This window comes from Ovis canadensis, chromosome X (assembly GCF_042477335.2).
Source record: "Ovis canadensis isolate MfBH-ARS-UI-01 breed Bighorn chromosome X, ARS-UI_OviCan_v2, whole genome shotgun sequence".
NCBI classification, from domain to species: Eukaryota; Metazoa; Chordata; class Mammalia; order Artiodactyla; family Bovidae; genus Ovis; species Ovis canadensis.
In genome coordinates, this window is record NC_091727.1 from 39,158,570 (window position 1) to 39,176,361 (window position 17,792).

Sequence of the window (17,792 nt, forward strand, 5' to 3'; positions counted from 1 at the left end):
ATTGTTTCGGCATCTCTAGCTCCACTTTCAGGATTACTTTCTTTTCCTCATGGAGGCCTCCTCCCATTCCTCCTATAAATACTTTCTCCCAGACCACATCTGTGCAGAACCAATCACAACCTCAAACACTGCTGTGAACAACTTTCATTTGTCCATGGCCATGTAAAAATACACATGTATGTGTGCACATACACATCCCATTTCTGCCACTAGTATTGGGCTCCTCGTGTTGTAATTTTACCATTTCAAGGACCTGGTGCTGAATCTCTTGGTTAATTTCTCAAGAGTGTACTATACTGGCCCATATTACTTTACTTTCACTCATCTGAACAACAGAATGCTACCAAAAAGTGTGGAAAGAATGCCAGGGAGAAAAAAAGGGTGCCTGATTCATACATCTGCCTAAGTTTTGTCCTACAGTATATGAACAAAGTCATTCACAGAAGTATTTCTGTTCTCCATGGAAGTTGGAATCTGCCCTCTGCAGAGACCAGGAGACCTATAAGCTTTTTCTTGAGCAGGATCTCAGGATTTAAGCACATATCATCATACATTTTTAATGGCTGTCAATACCTTTTTAACAGAGTTGTCAGTGTCACTGTGATCGTCTTTAGGAACACTTTTATTGTCTTCTGTATCTTTCTTCTTGCCTTCTGTATATTCGTCAGTTTCCTCAACCAGGTCTTCATTTTTGAAAAGTTCATGATCCTGTGACAAAATTGATAATCAAGGAAGAGCTGAAATTTTCTTTTTTAAAAAAATAAGAAATGTGATATTGCTGTCATAATAATTTATACCATTTCGAAGAACACACAGACTATGAATTCAAATACGAAAGTCAAAGAAGTAAAATACTGAATAATCCATGTTCCATATCAAGTTACTATATTACCAAGGATTTTATACATGTTAGTTACTCTATTTCAATATTTTCAATGACTAAGGTTACCAAAGTTATTTTCTGCACCTACGGTAAGGTTAAAATGGAAAAACAAAATGCTTTCTGGGCTGTCTCAAAAGAATGCTTTTAAATATTAGAGAAGTTCAAAAGCTTTCTAGCTACTGTAGCATTATAACATAATCATATGTATATACTATGTTCATTTCCCAAAACATAGGAATTTAAAATCACTTCAGAAGTACAATTCACTAGTACCCAAGAGAGAAGTAACTATAATTACTTACATTCTGGGAAAAAGATAAAGGGACATAGGCAGTTTAAGTGGTTTTCTCTTGGTTATTTGAAGCAGATGGAAAACCAAACAGAGGCAGAACTTTGTTCAGCTGGCTCCTGTCCAGTTAATCTAAATTATAAAATAGCCTATCTATGGACTTGGTAGACTGATAATAAATCATGTAATGCTCATTAAAGGAAGAAAATATTAGTTTTACCCTTTATTCCATATTGATTATATATTTTTTGCCATTTCATGTTTTGGATTCAAAACTGCTTATTTATTGTCATTAAGAGACAGGACTCTTTATTGGACATTTTTACCTACGCTTTTCATTTATGCACTTCGCTAAAGGCACAATGGCCCCTAAAACAGGTGACACAGTAAGTAATCTGTGCCATTCACTCCTTTGAAGAATGTTTTCACAAAGTTCACCTTAGCCATATTTGCCTGAGACCATATAGGTCCTTTATATCCCTTCAACACTGTAACTAGCTGCTCATGGTCACCTTCCTAGTGGCTATTTGGTTAAGGAGAAGCCTGATACCCAACAGAATCTTTATTGGGTGGTTAGAAAAGAATGTCTCTACTAATTAACTCACCTTTTTTTTTTCCTGGAAAAAAAATATAAATTGTGAGAGTTCAAGCTAGGGAAAGAATGTATTTCACACCTCAGTTACACATATAAGTGGCATCCTCAGGCCAGTAGCACTAAGGGTATGGCCTGATAACACTCCCACTGAGGACAAGCAATCCAGAAGTGAAGCCTTGAGATTGTAAGAAAGAGTTTCAGAAGTTACTGTGGGAGGCCTTAATTTCGGTTAATCAAGGCCATGAGGTAGTGCACTCAGGAGGGGAATACAGGAGAAGGCAACAGGGTAGAGAGTTACACTGAAGGATGTGCTACATGTTTAGGTTGGGTAGGGTTCATGACAAGGGAGCTACTCTTTACCAAGGACTCCTAAAGCTTTCTTCTTCTTCTGCATGCTTTCCCCTCTAAGTGACTTACATATTATGGCTAGCCAAATGCACGTGACAGTAAATGAAATAATCAGAGATCACTTCACCTTGGAAGAGAATGGGAAACAAGATTACTAGAGTTAAGACTTAGGTCTGCTAAGTAGATGTATTTATAAATGTACATTATCTGAAGGCCAACTAGAAAGGAACAGAGCTCTTGAGACAGAGAACTTCAGACTCTGCCCACTTATCTCCCAGAGGGAGGGGCAGTGAGCTGTGTCCCATTAAAGTCCTCATTTCTTGGACAGTTTGGATAATCTAGGAGCTGGGTCAATTGTAACTGTGCTAGTCTACTAAGGTATTAATGTAACCATAGGATATCATGCTATTATGAAAAGAAACATGGAGTTTTACCTGATTTTAGAAGCAAGACATCTTGCTTTTTTTTATAATAAACTATTGGGTTGGCCAAAAGGTTATTTCCCCATAAGATGGCTCTAGTAGCACTTATTGTCTTTAACTTCATTCAAAACAATTTTGTTAGATTGTATTGTGATGGCTGTCATATCAGCATACATTAAAAAACATCAAAATTGGTGAATTTTTGTGTAGCCATTTTGATATTGAAGATGGAAGAAAAAAGCAACATATTATGCTGTATTATTTCAAGAAAGGTAAAAATACAACAGAAATGTAAAAAAGAAAAAGATTTGTGCAGTGTATGGAGAAGGTATGGAGAAGTGTATGGAGAAGTGATTGATTGAATGTGTCAAAAGTGGCTTCCGAAGTTTCATGCTGGAGATTTCTTGCTGGATGATGCTCCCCAGTCAGGCAGACCAGTTGAAGTCGATAGTGATCAAATCCAAAGATTGAAAAGAATCAGTGTTATACCATGTGAGAGATAGCTGACATACTCAAAATAATCAAATCAAATGTTGAAAATCACTTGCACCCATTTGGTTATGTTCACTGCTTTGATGTTTGGGTTGCACTAAGTGGAAAAAAACCTTCTTGACTATTTCTGCATCCAATTCTCAATGAAAAACAAAAACATTCTGTTTTTAAAACAAATTGTAAGTAATTAAAAGTGGATACTGTACGATAATGTGGAATGGAAGAGACCACCAACCACACCAAAGGCTGATTTTCATTCAAAGAAAGTGATGTTGTGTATGTGGTAGGATTGGAAGGGAGTCCTCTATTATGAGCTCCTTCTGGAAAACGGAATGATTAATCCCAACAAGTGCTGCTCTCAATTAGACCAATTGAAAGCAGTACTCTAGGAAAACTGTCTGGAATCAGTCAACAGAGAATGCATCATCTTCTATCAGGATAATGCAAGACCACATATTTCTTTGATGACCACACAAAAACTGTTCAGCTTGGCTGGGAAGTTCTGATTCATCCACTGTATTCACCAGACATTGCACCTTCAGATGCCCTTCTGGTCTTTACAAAATTCTCTTAATGGGAAAATTTCAATTCCCTAAGGCACCTAGAACAGTTTTTTGCTCAAAAAGATACAAAATTTGGGGAAGATGGAATTATTAAGTTGCCTGGAAAATGGCAGAAGGTAGTGGAACAAATCGGTGAACACATTGTTCAGTAAAGTTCTTGGTGAAAATGAAAAATGTGTCTTTTATTTATACCTTAAAAACCAAAAGAACTTTTGGGCCAACCCAATACAATTTTACTCATTAACTTTATGTAAATCTATAACAATGAAGAACTGTTGGAACTATATCATTTTCTAAGTTTGAGAAAGCGCTTAGAAAATGCATTTGCGATTGAAATCATATCATCAATTGTAGCACTTTGCACTTACTTAAGCACGTTTAAAATTAATCTATACATATCTGGACAACTACTTTAAATCACATACAGCACTTACCTTCAAACTGAAACAATTTAGGAGAGATTGGCAGAATACTGTCATTTTATAAAAAGAAAGGATAAAGTTTAAATACATTCTTGTCACCAGAACCACATTAGATGTAAAGAGGTATTCTGGAGTGATTACGGGAAATCATCTTTGTGCTAGGACCCCAGTGAAGAAGTGACTGGGCCTGGATCCCACGAAAGAACCCTTGTTTCATTGGTCAGACACAGCAAGGGGACCTGCAGTCTTTGGTCTGCTGCTGCTGCTGCTAAGTCACTTTAGCCGTGTCTGACTCTGTGCGACCCCATGGACGGCAGCCCACCAGGCTCCCCCATCCCTGGGATTCTCCAGGCAAGAAAACTGGAGTGGGTTGCCATCTCCTTCTCCAATGCATGAAAGTGAAAAGTGAAAGTGAAGTCGCTCAGTCGTGTCCGACTCTTAGCGACCCCATGGACTGCAGCCTACCAGGCTCTTCCATCCATGGGATTTTCCAGGCAAGAGTACTGGAGTGGGGTGCCATTGCCTTCTCCGCAGTCTTTGGTCTAGACCAGGGCGATAGTTTTTACATTTCTTAGGGGAAATACTAAGAAACTAAATGTTTCTCAAAAGGTTTCAGTTTCCTTAAGAAATGAATATATTATATGCTTTAAAAACTAGAGATTGCAATCAGAAGTTGGCCAAGTGGTCACCCTGGAGTGGGTGGCAGATGAGAGGGGATTGAAGAGGTGCTTCTAGGGAGCTGACACTGTGCTTTTCCTTGATCTGGATGTTGACTATATAGGTGTGTACAGTTTGTAGAAAATACATTGAACTATATATGCATGAGATATATACTTGCCTATGTATTAATTTCAAGAGTTTTTTAAGTTAAAAAGAAAGACTATAATGTGTAAAATTTTGCTCTACAATTCTGGATTCATGACTTGCCTCAGTGTCACAGAGGATAGAAAACAAGAATGCATGTAAGAATTAAAGATTTTAAAATTTAAAAAATAAAAAACTAAAAAAGTAAATTCAAAAAAATAAATAAATAAAAATAAAAAGTAAAAAAAATAAAATAAAATAAAATACAGCATAGAACTTTATACCTAAGTCATCAGGTGGGAAAGCACATATTTTTAAATATCAGTTTCAAGGTATTTTTCTTTTAGGTTAAGAAGAGCTGACATATAAGTGCACATTTTAACTACAGTAGAAATAACTGAGGCTGGAATGGACAGTGGGACGAGCACTAAATACAAAGATCTAAACACTGTTTTCTAAGCCTTGCTCCACCTCTCTTGGCCTGAGCAAGGCACCTACCTACTTATTGTCTGTCTGTAAAATGGAAAAATGACATTTATCAACACCTATCTAGGAGGGTCTGTATCAAGATGAAAAAGACTGTTTACAGAGAAAATAACATGAGCAAATAAGTATTTGTATGTAAACAGAAGTGATTTTGTGAAGTCCATTTTATAAAAAGTAAGACAGAATCCCAAGTGTGCATGGAGGATTGTCACAAAACAAGAAGCTTGGACACTTTTTGCCATGTCCCAGATCTTACCAATAGAAAGTAGCTCATTTAAAGTGTACAGTTCTCTGTTCTACTCTTGTAACACATCCCTTTATTCTCTGCCAGGTGCCTGGCAGCCAGAGCAAGAGAAGGAAGAAGGCCTGTCCCTCCACTGGGCTATAGGTCTGTGTTGCCACCAGGCATGATACTTGTAGACACTCAGGTTTTCCAAGCGAAGCCCACAAAACAAGTGTTTTCAATGTAAAATCTGAAATTTCAACGTTGGCATCTGATTCAAATGTTTATAAAATCACTATGTATACCAAACAAGTCTATTGATAGGCTGGAGTGCACCCACAGGCTGCCAGTTGTGACTACCCAATTCTTTGCTTATAATGACACCATTATCTCTAAACTTCCCCTTCTTTCTATGTGCCAATCTGTTACTTCATTGCTAATCCTATATTTTCAGCAGCAAATACATTACAGTAAGACTCTGAAAAGAGGCCTGAAAAAAGGAATGTAATCTTATTCTTGTTCTCAGCTTTACTCTATTATTTCCCCATTTTTCCTTAGAAGATTTATCTTCCTCTTTATCTTAAACAAACACATGATCCATGATTGTAATTTATGTGTCTTATTTTTTAACTATTTGATAAAAAAAATTAGGATACAGAGGGAACTCTGGTCCCCTGACAGCACTAATATCTAAATTTTAGGCTGAGGCTAACCATGTGAATGCCATCAGCCTTTCATCATGGTTCAAATGCTGAGGGGCGGCATTTGACTCATGTATGGTGTGTAACAGGATTTTCACTCCACCCCATAGTTAAGGATTATCATTACTGTAATCTATTTCATTCCCATGGACCTACCTCCATAAGCTAATTTTTGAGGGGTTGCTATGTTGTGTTTAAATACAAGTAAGGTTTACAGGCACATGAAACTATATTCATGCACATCGGCCACTGACTTGGAGATTCGTGACGATAGCATTGTATCTAACCTGATGTGATCAGAGAGGATAATTAGAGTGATACAGATTAGCATTTGCTGAGTATCTCTAACATGTTCCATATGTTAACTATTAAAAGACCCTCTTTTCTTTACTAAAAGAAGGAAGTAAAACTCAGAAAGGTTAAAAAAATAAAAATGTTTCCAGGTGTCCACTCAGCTAATCAGTGAGGGCTGGGACAGGAACTCAGGCCCATGCTCTGAACCGACTCTGCCCAAATAATTTGCAGACTGTAATGGCTGCCCTCAGAGTTGTTTTTGTTTTGTTTTTTTTAAAAACCTTTACTGATATTTAAAGCATTGCATACTTTTTTATTGATAAGCTCACATCAGTAATATCCTATTCTTATGTATCATCATATATAATAATAGCAAATAAAAATTTAGAATTTTTCACCCCAGAGCTCCAAACTCTCTGGAATACACATCGCCCTTCCTAAATTGAGAAATATGCCAGCAGAGCTCTTTGATATTTATTTCTCAAAATCTAGTTCTGATTCTGCGTCTCAGCAAGGCAGACTTCTTGGAGTTCACTCTGATGCAACGTGGGCTCTGCCCCAGCCCTGTGGCCCTCCACTGCTCCTTCTTCCTTGGCTTTGAGGATCCCTGTCTCCTAGAAAGTGTTCTTACCCTCGCTCCTTCTCAGACTTCCCTTTCTCAACCTGCCCTTACCTACTCACGTTTCCCTGAATTCTCTCTGCAGTTCTCTTTTCTTTTCACATTCTGAATGCTGCCTCTCATTCAAATCCACAGTTTTAACTACATGCATAAGCTGGTGAGAGTCAGCATCTTCCCTGAGTGCCAGACCCAGATGTGTATTTGTCTATTGAACATCTCCTGGATGAAAAAGCCCCAGGCAGTCTCCTCAATTTGTCCCTGCTCCTCAGTTCCCAGCCTCCATGCCTGGCAGTCTTTCCTCCCAATTCTCCAAGCCAGAAACAGGAAAATCTTGGCCTTTTCCCTCTCTCCAAGCTCCGTATCTTTACCCAATTCTAAGCCCTCCAATTCTAACCCTAAATCTCTCGTAATGACACGTTTCCAACTCTCCACCCTACTGTCCTAGTCCAGCTCCCCTTCAGTCTCTGCCTCTTCAACTGCAACTGCCTTCTGACTGCTATCCCTGACTGGTCCTCTCCCTTTCTACTCCACCCTCCATCCTGTTGACAGAAGGATGCCACAAAAGCCCAAGTGTGATCAACCTTACTCCTGTTTAACATCTTTTACAAACGCAGAAGGTCTCATGCCTCTCTATCTAGTCCAAGGCTACTCTAGGCTGCAGTCACACTGACACACTCTCCTGGCTTCCATCGCCAGCCCACTCTTTGCCTGGGTAGGCTTTACTTTTCATGACTCATTTACCATTTCACTGTCACTCCCAGGAAGCCCTTGCCTTGTCTTTCTCGGTGGCAGCTGAAGTGCCAAACTTGAAGCATTCTTATTATGCTGGTAAATTTTCTGTTCTATCTATAGAAATAGCTTAGAGTATAAAAGCCACGTTCTTCTTATTAAGGGATTTAATGGAGGAAAGCCAGAGATTCATCTTCAAATCGTATTTTTATCATTGGGCAGATAAAACTATCTGCCCAAGAACACAGGGGTATTGGGAAATACTGTTAAGCAACAGTTAAGGCAGTTATAGGAACTCTTTCTCCCTGGTGTTCCTTCAAGAAATCTATACTCACCTAAAGTCCCTGATAGGTTGGAGGGCCACAGGAGGTTAACTGAGAGCAGCCCTCACTTCTTGAGATCCACCTGATTTGGGGTAGCTTCTGTCCTCTTTTTGGTGCTTGGTACATAAATATTTGTTGACCGAATAATACGCACCAAATATAAGTTATGTGTCAGGTACTGGGCATATAATATCACATTGAACTTTCACAATGGAAAGAAGGAAACGACGGAATTACAGCACCTTCCTCCATGGTAGCATTTTATTTTTAATCTACATGTATACAGTAATAGAAATACAGTATAGAAATCAATTATTTCTATAGTGAAATAATAGAGAACATTTCAATTACACCCACCTGGAGTGCTGCCAGTCTGCAGCGGCAGATGTTTCTGTGGTCCTCCTTTGTATCTTACCTTATTTTTCTGCCACAGTGCTCATTTGAAACTGTAATTCAATGGATTCTACATACACAACTCATACTTGCCTCAGAAATGATCACTGATATTGCCTCAGAAATGATCACTGATAAAGTACAGTAAAAGCCTGATCAACCAGCAGATGTGGACAATAAAGAGGGAACTAGTTACTCCAACCTACTTAGCCAAGTATTAATTCAGGTCTGAAGATGACTAGGCCAGTGCTCTTTTAACCAAAGCACTAGGCCTGCATGAATGACTGCTTCTAAAAGAGCACAATTTTTTTGTCTTTGGCTGCTGCTGCTGCTAAGTCGCTTCAGTCGTATCTGACTCTGTGCGACCCCATAGACGGCAGCCCACCAGGCTCCGCTGTCCCTGGGATTCTCCAGGCAAGAACACTGGAGTGGGTTGCCATTGCCTTCTCCATTGTCTTTGGCTAGAGAAAGGTAAAGAAAAGGGTAAGAAATGCTGTTTACAAATGGTTATCTCAACTGGTTCAAATACTGAGATGGACATATTTTAAGAGCATCATTTCAGTATTGAGGCTGATTATCTCTTGAGTGGAAGATGAACACCCAGACCTTTACCACTGTACTTGAGCTTAAGAGTTTCTCGTCTCCTTGGAGGTTTTTCCTCTATGAGCTCCACTTCTGTCATCCACCCTATTTAATCCTAAGTCTACTTCTAAAGCAACCACGTTTGGCACTACAATCAACACAACACATACATTTTAATCTAGGTACTAATTCAACTCTAACACTAATGAATGTGGTAGATCACTGCAATGCCAAACCCACATATTTGGTTAGTTAGTGGAAGCTACCAGAGTCTCGCAGCTAAAAGATTTACAACTACCTTTAGGAATTTTTCCACTTTCTATCTGAGTCTTTCTCCTCATGGAAAATCAAATGTGTAAAGAATTCAACCTACACAAAATTCACAGGATGTCTACCATCACAATCCTCCTTGATAAAAGGAAAGTATAAGAAATCCATCATGTCTAAGATATTGAAGGGGCTGGGAAAGGAAAGCCATGAAGAAACAAACACACTGGCTGCATTAAACACAATGGAATTACTCTAGTGGAAATCTAGCCTCTCTAAAATTCAATATCTAAAAGTTTCTCTTTTCACAAACAACTACTGACTGTATATATTTAATTTTTATTTTACTTGAAACATTCTGACAAACAGCAAACAGAGATTTACAGAATAGTGAATGAAGAATACATTGAAGGTAAGTAACAGACATTGGGAATGGCAGTACTGGGAGTAAAGGTCTGGCAGTACAGTGAAAGCTCAGAAATTATAGGAGATGGAAACACAGAATTACAGAAGACAAAAGATATTAAAGCTATCACAGTTTAAGAGCAAATAACATTTTATACAAAACTGGATTAATTGTAAAACATGATTTTTTTCTTCCTTAAAAATTTTCTTAAGCAAATAACAAACAGGTTAGAATGAAAGAATCTAAGAGTTACAAAGGGCTTTAATTATCATACCATCTAATCCATTCTATTTTACAGATAGGGAAACAGAAGTCCAGTGAGTAGCTTTGCCTGGCCAGTAACCACTTAAAAGATTTTCATACTTCTAGAATATATGTTCATTTTCATTTCATTATATATTCTGTCATTTACCAAACAGTAACTAAAAGAGACATTAGAGTCTAAACTCTGAACCCAGCTGTCACTTTGTAGATTGTTGCAAAAGGGACACATTAAAGGTAAAAAGCACTACTTAAAAAAAAATGTGAATTCCTCATTTAGCTTTAAAATAACACCCATTCTTATAAAATTATTCTATATGGTAGGCAAACTGTAGTCATAGACTGAAAAAAACTATGCTAACACAGAGAGTTATAAGAGATTAGATGTTTTTATAACCCTTAATCTGTGCCATTTTTAAAGGGACTTACTTATATACACAAACAAAATACTTTTATAATATACTCCTTCCTAACACTTAGTGAGGAATTAGAATATTAACTATATGCTATGACCTTTTGATATTTTTAGCTATATATTTATAATTTGGGGGGGGGGGACACCAAAATATTAGTTTAAGAGAAGCCAAAATTTACCAGTGCCTCAAGTTATCTTTACGAGTTTATACTGTACCACATGTAAAGTGACCATGACACAAAATCAGTGTAATAGAATGAGTGCCTATTATGTATAAGATGTTAAAATTGTTTGGCTGGACATAATCAGGTCAAATTTAAAATCTGTTACTTCAATTCCAAATAATGTGGTAATACATTATTCCAAAATTTTTTGGAACCTGGTGGCCCATTTTCTAATAGTTGTTTTGACTGCACTGGTATTTTGAACCTCTGCACTCCATGCCCTTTCCCCTTTCCCTCCCTGTTAGTAGTACACTTTTTTGGATGTGTTCTATCTTTGTCATATTTCCCAGATTCTCTGATTTTGCTCACTTTGGATTCCCTTCCCCCACCCTTTCTTCCCTGCCTTCCATTTTCTTCATTACCTGTCTCCTGGCACTTTCCCTTCTCTTCCTCATTGTTCTCATCTTCTTCCTTCTCCTCTTCTCTCTCATTCTCTTTCCTCTTCCCCACTGTCCCCTCCTTCTCTTCCCTTTCCGTACCTTCCCTCTCTCTCTCCTCCTCTCCTTCCTCCACTCTTTCTTCCCCCTCCTCTTCTTCCTCTCCCTCTCCTCCTGGCCCCTCCCCCTCTTTCTCACCTTCTCCTTCCTTCTCTTCTCCCTCCTCCTCCTCTCCTTCCCCCTCTTCTCCTTCCGCCTCTCCCTCCTCCTCTCCTTCTCCCTCTTCTAACTCTTCTTCCCCCTCTCCTTCTTCTTCCTCTCCCTCATCCCCTCCCCCTTCCTCTTCTTCCTCTCCTTCCTGCTCCCCATCCCCTTCCTCCTCTCCCTCCCCATCCCCTTCCTCCTCTCCCTCCCCATCCCCTTCCTCCTCTCCCTCCCCATCCCCTTCCTCCTCTCCCTCCCCATCCCCTTCCTCCTCTCCCTCCCCATCCCCTTCCTCCTCTCCCTCCACATCCTCTTCCTCCTCTCCCTCCCCATCCCATTCCTCTTCCTCCTCTCCTTTCTGTTCCTCCCCATCCCCTTCCTCCATTCCCCCTTCTCCCTCCCCACCCCCTTCCTCCTCTCCCTCCCCATCCCCTTCCTCCTCTCCCTCCCCATCCCCTTCCTCCTCTCCCTCCCCATCTCCTTCCTCCTCTCCCCACTCTCCTTCCTTCTCATCCCCTACCTCCTCTACCTCCCCATCTCCTTCCTCCTCTCCCCCTTCTGCTTTCTGTTCCTCCCCATCCCCTTCCTCCTCTCCCTCCCCATCTCCTTCCTCCTCCTCTTCTTCCTCTCCTTCCTGCCCCTCCCCATCCTCTTCCTCCTCTCCCTCCCCATCTCCTTCCTCCTCTTCTTCCTCTCCTTCCTGCCCCTCCCCATCCTCTTCCTCCTCTCCCTCCCCTTCCTTCCCTTTCTCCTCTTCTTCCTGCCCCTTCCCATCCCCTTCCTCCTCTCCCTCCCCTTCCTCCTCTCCCTCCCCTTCCTCCTCTCCCTCCCCTTCCTCCTCTCCCTCCCCTTCCTCCTCTCCCTCCCCTTCCTCCTCTCCCTCCCCTTCTTCCTCTCCCTCCTGCCCCTCCCTATCTCCTTCCTCCTCTCCCCCTCCTTCCTGCCCCTCCTCATCTCCTTTCCCCTCTCCTTCCTCTCCTTCCTGCCATCTCCCCTCTTCTAACTCCTCCCCCTCCCCCTCCTGCTCTTCCTCCTCTTTCTCTTTCCCTTCTTCTTTCTCCTTGTCTTTCTCTTCTTCCCCTTCTTCCTCACCTGCCTCCTCTCCCTCCCCACCTCCTTGCTCCCTCTTTCCTGCTTCTTTCCTCCCTGTGCTTCTTTCCTCCTGGTGGCCCTGTTCCCTCTCCTTTTGTTGTTCCTCCTCCTCCAGGTCTTTCTCTCCCTTACCCAGGGTCTCTATTACTCCCTCTCCCATGTCTTCCCCCTCTTCTCCTTCCTCACTTCCTGTTCTACTTCTCTGTTCCACTCCTGAATTACCTTCCTTCCTGATTCCCTTACCTCCACCTTCAGGCACATGTTCTGCCTCTCCCCTTAGCTTTCCCTTGCCTTCACTCACCTCAGCTCTGTCTGTAAGGTCATCTAACAGGAGCTCTGCTTCCTCTTTCTCTTTTTCTCCACACTCCTCCTCATTTGCCTCTATCTCTTGCTCCTCTATTCCACTTCCTTCTGAATCATCTTCTTCCTGTTCCTCTGGGATCCTTGATAAGCGATGACACTTAAACTCATATTTTGCCATGATTCTGGATAGTCTGTGTTTAGCCTCTTCATGTCTTTGTTCAATAAATTTTCTGCTATACCACAAATTTTGATTAGTTTCCACTTCATCATCCTCTTTCTCATCATTGCTAAATTCTATTGACTCAGGCTGCTGGAAACCATCAGCTATATTTTGCTGACTTTCACTTTCACCTTCCAAATAACTGTCTTCCTCCTCTGTAGATGCTTGTTCACTGTCAAAGATTGTATCTTGCTTGTTCCCTTTACTTTCCTTAACAAAATCTTTATCTTCTTCATCCTCAATATTCATGTCTCTATTTGGTAAGTCATCAAAAAACATATCAATATTTTTTCTATTCTCTTCAGTTTTTCTTATATCCTTCAGATCTGTCATATTCACCAGATCAGTTTCCACCTCAGAGACTATTTCTTTTGCTTTTGAATCCTTCTGTCTTTGCCCGTCATCACTTTCCTTTTCTATTTCCTCACTATTAAGTGGATAGACACCATGCTTATTTTCATGTCTAAAGGTCCCTTTTTGCAAACCCTCTGCACTGGTGCTGGTCTGAGGACTTTGCTGGTCTGAGTCATTACCTACTTCCTCATCTGAAAATGCTTCCATAGACATAGTTGCTGGCATCGCGTACATTCCTTGTGCCAAAAGTTGTTTATATACTCTCCCTTCTGTCACTTTTGGGGACATCTCTTCATTTTCATATTCATTACTATCATCACTTTCAGTATAAGTTGTATGCTGCTTCGGTTTCTCAATTATTTCTTGTTTCTGTAAATTTTTTGAAGTAATCGTCATACTACTATTAATTGATAAAAGTAACTTATTTATTACAAAATACCAAGATTTTCCATTATCATAAATTTCACTTGGAGAATTAAAATGCCCAATTTTATCAGACATTTTCCTCAGATTTTTTTTTGGGGGGGGGATAATTTATGCCATTGTCTGTCTGTGGAGCATCTAATTTTGATTCAGTAACACGAATCTGTGTTTAACTTTCAAAGTTACCACCTGCCTTAACTTTGCCATTACTCACAGTACCAATATTTATTCTCTGCCCCTTTTCTTAATCTGAATCAATTCTTAAATATGTTTCCAGACTAATTTTGAAAAATACTGTTAAAAAATGCACACTTTTCTACTTTCCCTATTGTTTTGTCAAATTTTGATTGGTCTTTTGAGTCCACAAAATTCTGAAAATGAAAGAAACTAAATGAAAATATGAATTTTTTAAAAACTTGAAATAAGAAAAATCTTATTTCTAGAAGAAAAAATCTGAAAATTACAATGAAATGTTTTTATCAATACACTACATAATAATGAATACATTTTTCTTTTCTAAACAAAATCTTTTGAGTTTTCAAATTTTTGACCCTCTTCCTTTTATTTACTATATTCTTTAATTATAACAATTTGCATACATAAAAAACTATGAGAAAAATACTTAAAGTAAAATATAAATTTTATTAAAATTTTATAAACTTCTATAAAAACTTATATAATGAACCACTGAGGTTTTAATGATACATTAAGAATAGGAAATTAATTTATTGCTGGACAAAATAAGGCAAATCAAATTGTTGATCTAAATTCTATAAGCTAATGGACTGAAATAGCTGATGAATTTGAGTTTCTAGATAGTAAAAGCTCACTAAATCAAGTTTTATAAATTATAAAGAGTGCTAGACCCAGGAAGAGGTCATTTTTTGCTAAACAAATTATTAAAACAGCACAAGTTAAAAATATACAGAAATACTATAATAAACCTTTTTTATTCACTAGAGTAGGCTTGGTAGGGCCTCTAAGTAAAAGGACTATATGAAATATAAAATATATATTAGTTTAAAAGAAAATGCTTTCCTTTTCTGTTTGTTCTCGGTCTCTTCTTTAAAAAGTCACAATTCTTTCAACAGCCCTAAGACAAACAGAGGCCCAGCTGCCAGAAATGATTTCTAAATGCATGTGCCTTTATTTCTTTAGCACAAAAAAAGCAGCACAGAAGAGGCAGAGCCCAGAGTCTAAGAGGAAGGAAATACACACAAAAGATGTCTGCTTGGAAGTACAGTCAAGTCAACAAATCAGTTAGTCACTGAGCTTTGACAACTGTGTTAGGAAAGAAGCTCTTCCATTTTCAAAAACAATGCTGTTACTCAATAAGGACTGGCACTAAATTTGTACAATTTACCCAGATTCTCTTGCATTTCAGTGACTTTTTAGTTTAACAATGTGGCAAAGGTACTAGAAATATAAATGAAATGTTTTCTGTAGCCTGTCCTTCAATTTGCATTTCTCCAATTTCTATTTCTAATCCTGAACCTTTCATCATTTCACCTTACTGGTCCTTCAAGCCAGAAAATGTAAATAATTTCAGGACAGGCTTTTATCTCTCCAGGGTTGTGAAAAACCAGAATATTCCCTCCTCTTCTATTCATTTGCTATTCATTAAAAGTCTCTATCACTCATGCATGGTTTCTGACTAATTTCCAAATGTTTAATCTTGTTTTTATGCTACCAATTCCTTGATAAATTAAAGCCTATTCCAAATACTGTAAAAGCAATTATCAAATATTTTAACTAAACACTACAAAACTTTACTGGAAAAGAGGTTAATATCATCCTGTAAGGTCAGCAAGGTAACTCACCCAATGTCATACTCAAACAAAGTGTGAGAGGCACTCATAAAAAACTGTAGCCTCTTCCAACACTTAAGAATGGTAATAAATATCTTTTGCCTTGATGGTAACAAAGTATGGATATTGTCACTTATTAATGACTCCAAAGAACAAATTTCAGCAGTGAAATTCTGCCAGTCTTGTTGTATCACAGAAAATACATACCAACAGAATAAGCCCAAATGGAGACTATACATATTGTATCCCCATCTTTTAAATCCTAAAGTAAGTGAATACTTACCTTTTTGAGTTCTTTCCTGAAACCTTTCAAGAAAAATATAAACAATTTAAAACTGTTCTTCCCACCATAGTGAAAATAACTCTCTGTATCATACCTTTTGCTTTTGAATTGGCGATAATTTTAGTTTTTCATTGGAATTCAGGTGCAACATGTGTGTCTGAAATAAATTTAAAAAAATATGTTCTAAAAAAATAAAGACTGTATAACTGATTATATACCTATACATATGATTATATATTTATATATCATTATATGTTGATTTAAAATACATATAAATAAAATTAATACAAAACAGTTCAGACAATCATATAATCAACTTTCAATTGCATAATAATAACGTGAGGGCTGAAATTAATTTTACAGTACTTAATCTAGACTTCACTAAATCTGAGTTTAAAATAATAAATGAAAAGACAAAAACAAAAAGCTTTTTTCTATGTATATAATGGCTTAGGAAGTACACATATACACAGACATACAAATACAAATACATGAGGAACTAAAACTCAAATTTGTATCTATATTGCACAAATAGGAAAACCAGTACCATATTTAAGACATCAGCAGTTTCTCCAAGGCTTTCTGAATCCTCTGCTGAAAGACTGTCTGTATCTTTCTCTTTGGTCATTTTATGTTGAAAATAATCTGAATGATTAACAGAGAAAAGATAGAACCAGATTTCAACAGAAAAGTGAAAGACAACTAGACAATAAACAAATTATTCTGCAATATAAAAGTACAGTTATAATTTTACTAATAGGTCAGTTGGTAAAGAAGCCGCTTGCAATACAGGAGACCCTAGTTTGATTCCTGGGTGTGGAAGATCTGCTAGAGAAGGGATAGGCTACCCACTCTGGTATTCTGGCCTGGAGAATTCCATGGACTATATTGTCCATGGGGTCACAAAGAGTCAGACACAACTGAGTGACCTTCACTTTCTTTCACTTTCAAAGGTCCTTTAACCTCATATTAAGGGAACTGAACAGAATTCATTCACAGTGATAGCAGGTTTTAAAATCTTTCTGAAAATTTAAGACCCTGACACTGATAAGATAACAACTGCTTCATTCATATGAACAGAGAAACATTATTCCTTTGGGATAAATACTACCAGGTATCAAGCACTATGATAGCCAGTGCCCAAAAGATCCCCATCAACTTATACCCTCCTGCTATGCACACACTTGTGTAGTTCCCTTCCACATTTTACCAGGCTGGTCTGTATGGCCAATAAAAAAAAGCAGATCAATTTGATGTTACTGTGGCTTATGTTTCAGCCCTCTCTCTCTCTCTCTCTGATCACATGCTCTGGGGGAAGCCATGCTATGAGTACACCCAAGGAGAAGCCCACGTGATGAAGAAGTCCAGCCTCCTGCCAATGGCCATGTGAGTGAGCTTGCAAGAGGAGCATGAAACATCCTGAACCAGAATCACTCAGCTAGACTGGTCCTGGATTCTTGACCCTTAAAAACTGTGTGAGATAGTAAATGTTTGTTGTTTTAGCCTTAAGTTTTAGGGTCATTGCTTATGTAGCAACAGAAAAATAGTACAAAGACCTAGAAACTTTCACAGAAAACCATAAGATTATTACATCATAAAGCAGATAACGAAAAGTTACAAGCTTCATTTGACCTTATATTTTTCTCAATTACTATATCCCCATTTAGCACATATATACATATTTGAGAGGAGCTCCTTAATGAAGTCTTCACTGAAAATGCCAGTCCACAGTGCTCTCTCCCTTATAAATTCATTCAATTCCAATGAATGAATAATCAGTTTGTCTTCATTCCATGTGAGGTATTAGGTAGGGGATATCAACTTAAGTAACTGCTGAATCTTAATGAACTTATAGTCTAGACGGGAATACAAAATATGTGATATAGGAGAATGAGAAATCCCATCCAAATGTGGGAGATCAGGAAATTTTTCACTAAGGAGTTACAGGGAATGATGAATGAGTAGAACTCTGAGAGGTAGGGATGGA

At 38.5% G+C, this 17,792-nt stretch overlaps 1 protein-coding gene across 9 annotated transcripts in view; it reads right to left on the reverse strand.

The window, feature by feature from the left end:
• RPGR (retinitis pigmentosa GTPase regulator) overlaps positions 1-17,792 on the reverse strand; it is an 85,053-nt gene that overhangs the window by 34,897 nt on the left and 32,364 nt on the right. For 4 of the 9 annotated variants that reach the window (XM_070289878.1, XM_070289881.1, XM_070289880.1 and 1 more), the window contains exons 12-15: positions 16,353-16,450; positions 15,900-15,962; positions 12,716-13,660; positions 574-708 (exon numbers count right to left, since the gene is read on the reverse strand). In XM_070289878.1, the coding sequence (XP_070145979.1) occupies positions 574-708; positions 12,716-13,660; positions 15,900-15,962; positions 16,353-16,450 (1,241 nt within the window). The remainder of the gene's footprint in view (positions 1-573; positions 709-12,715; positions 13,661-15,899; positions 15,963-16,352; positions 16,451-17,792) is intronic. The other 5 variants (XM_070289883.1, XM_070289886.1, XM_070289885.1 and 2 more) reach the window with 2 other exon arrangements.